This window comes from Pterocles gutturalis, unplaced genomic scaffold, assembly GCF_000699245.1.
Source record: "Pterocles gutturalis isolate BGI_N339 unplaced genomic scaffold, ASM69924v1 scaffold3107, whole genome shotgun sequence".
Taxonomy (NCBI): domain Eukaryota; kingdom Metazoa; phylum Chordata; class Aves; order Pterocliformes; family Pteroclidae; genus Pterocles; species Pterocles gutturalis.
Window position 1 is genome coordinate 1 of NW_010109934.1, and position 2,409 is coordinate 2,409.

The 2,409-nt window shown below is 53.3% G+C and overlaps 1 protein-coding gene across 1 annotated transcript in view; it reads left to right on the forward strand.

The window, feature by feature from the left end:
* Positions 1-1,169: 1,169 nt before the first annotated feature.
* Positions 1,170-2,409, forward strand: part of LOC104461503 (AN1-type zinc finger protein 6-like) — a gene marked incomplete at its 5' end in the record, with an annotated part of 2,147 nt that continues 907 nt past the window's right edge. Inside the window, one exon of the mRNA XM_010073124.1 lies at positions 1,170-1,308. Coding sequence (XP_010071426.1) covers positions 1,170-1,308 — 139 coding nt within the window. The remainder of the gene's footprint in view (positions 1,309-2,409) is intronic.

The following is a 2,409-nucleotide window of genomic DNA, read 5'->3' on the forward strand; positions in this document are numbered from 1 at the left end:
GAAAACAGTTTGTGAAACAGGGAGGAGACCGATAGAGATTGCTGTGTGGGCTGAGCTCTGAGCAGGGCTCATGTCACCCTGTGTGACGGGAGGTGTACCTGCCCCTCCGAGGGAGCGTCAACGCTGTTGCTGTGTTTGCAAAGTGGGTGCCTTGAGGTGACAGAGGAGCAGGGGTGTCGTGTCCCAGCGGGTGTCGTGTCCCAGTGGGGCACATCCTCCACTCGATGAGTTACAGCGTGAGCCATCGTGTTGCAGCAGAGCCGTAACCAAGTGACGCTGCATTGGAGACATCCTCCTTTAGTTCAGCTAAAGCTAAAAAAATTCCAAGAGTTTTTGGTTGCTAAAAAGCCAGGCTCTAGTCACTGCACACATCTGTGCATTTTGGATTCGGTAATTCCTTGCCTGCCAGCCCAGGAGACAATTTACAACAGGCAGGTGAGAGACCAGTTGGGAAAGGAGAGGCTTGGAAGAGCCTGATGCTTCTGGTGCTACCATTTTTAGAAAGTTGTTTGGGGTCAGATCGACAGAAAAACTCTGCCTCCGACCGTTTGTCCCCTTAGCCTGATTTTCAGAGCAGTGTGCCCCGCAGGTGTGTATCTGCCAGCAGCTGGAGCTCCTCCCTCCCGTTGACTTCTCTGACCTGCTTAGGTACGGGAGGAAATCCCGCTAAGCGTCGGTGACCTTTAACAATCTGGCTTTCAGAGCTCAGTTTTCCTTTTGGTAGATTAGCGACAGCGATGAGTATTTGTGTAAAGCGTTCCGAGACCTACATATGAGGAACACTTACATAAGAGTCAGCAAAAATAATTAGTAGCATTTACAAGGGGTTAATTTTTTTTTCCCCTGCAAAGATTAACTCTAGGCTCGGCTGCGCCGTTGGGTTACTGTACAGCAGCTGAGCTGTAGGGACCATCTAGGCGTGTGCTTAACCGATGGCAAGCACTGGGTAATTCTACATAATTGGAGCTTTTCTCAGCTTTTCTTGAAACTGAGAGAAAACATGAGGCTGTGCGAGGTGTCGCTCCCTGTGGAACACGGCAAATCTCCCAGGTTGGGGTGTGTCAGCCGGGGCGATGTGCACACAGAGGTGGCTGGCACAGACCCAGCATCAGGAGGGCCTCGAGCAGCTCCTCTAAGAAAACAAACCTGTTGCTTGGTTTATCGAGAAGGGGAGAAAAACTCTTGCCTCTGTTTCAGGTACCCTGCTTGAAGTATCCCAGAACACAGCTGAGGGCAAGACAACTTCTGAAAAACCCAAACAGAAGAAGAACCGCTGCTTCACTTGCCGGAAGAAGATCGGGCTAACTGGTAAGCCCCTGGCTGTGCTGAAAACTTGCCCGTGGTACTGCCTGGGTTCAGAGGGTCGATGTGGGGCAGTGGTTGGAGGGATGCCTCCAAAAAATGTGTTCCTAACGCAGGACGTGCTGCAGGGGAGGTGGGAACTCCAACCTGCGAAAAGCACTGTCCCGGGCAGTGGCCTGGGGAATCTGCCGCTCGCCATCGGGGTCCCTGCCAGCCCCTGGGCGCAGGATTGTGGATCCGGACGGAGCCTCGCGGGTTATTTCTGCCGCTTGGTGAAAGCTGGGTGTAGAAGCAAAGGCAGCGCTCGCTGTGGATCTCATTCTGCTACTATTCAAGTGATAAAGCTTTCATAATAGTGACGTGGGCTGAGTTAGACCCAAACTGAAAATCCCTCTGCAAGGCTGATCCCGAGAGCATGATGGCTCTGGGTGTTCAGCCTCTAAAGCTGGAGAGAGAGAGGTGCTGAGATGGTGTCTGGTGTCAGTGGGGAAACTGCCCCTGGAAGGACAGTTCCAGAAGCAATTCACGTGGCTGTGGTTTCTTAATAAAAACATCATTCCCTGGAAAAAGTGAACTCCAGAGCCGTGCAGGTCTCGCTGTTGTGGTGGAACGCTTGCCTCTCCGGCCTCCTCGGTGTGTTCAGCACCCCGGGCTGCGCACGTGCTGCACCCATGCTCCTGTTCTCATCGCTGGGAGCTGCGGCTTTGGCAGAGTCCAGCCCGGGAGCTCTGCCCAGCGCCTGGCACTGGGGAACCCAGGCTTGCCGGGAGATCTGAGGGCGCTGTGCCGGAATAAACGTGGGCTTCTGAGCCTGGGACCGGGCAGGGGACTCTGTGCCGAGCCTTCGGGTCTGCAGGGAGGATTGTTTTCCTGGGTGAGTGTTTCCATAAGGGCTTCAAACTGCGAGAGGTTTCCTCTCCTTTAAAAATCAACTTGCCGAGAACTACCGTGAGTTCAGGGCATTGAGGATAAAATGATTTTTCTCAAATAGGAGTAAACTGGCACCTTGTAGCGAGGTGTTTGTGGTCTTTACAGCCTGTAGTTGGAGAGACACGAAAGGAAAGAGCATGATTCACGGCCAGCGCAATGGGGAGCTGATCCGCTGTC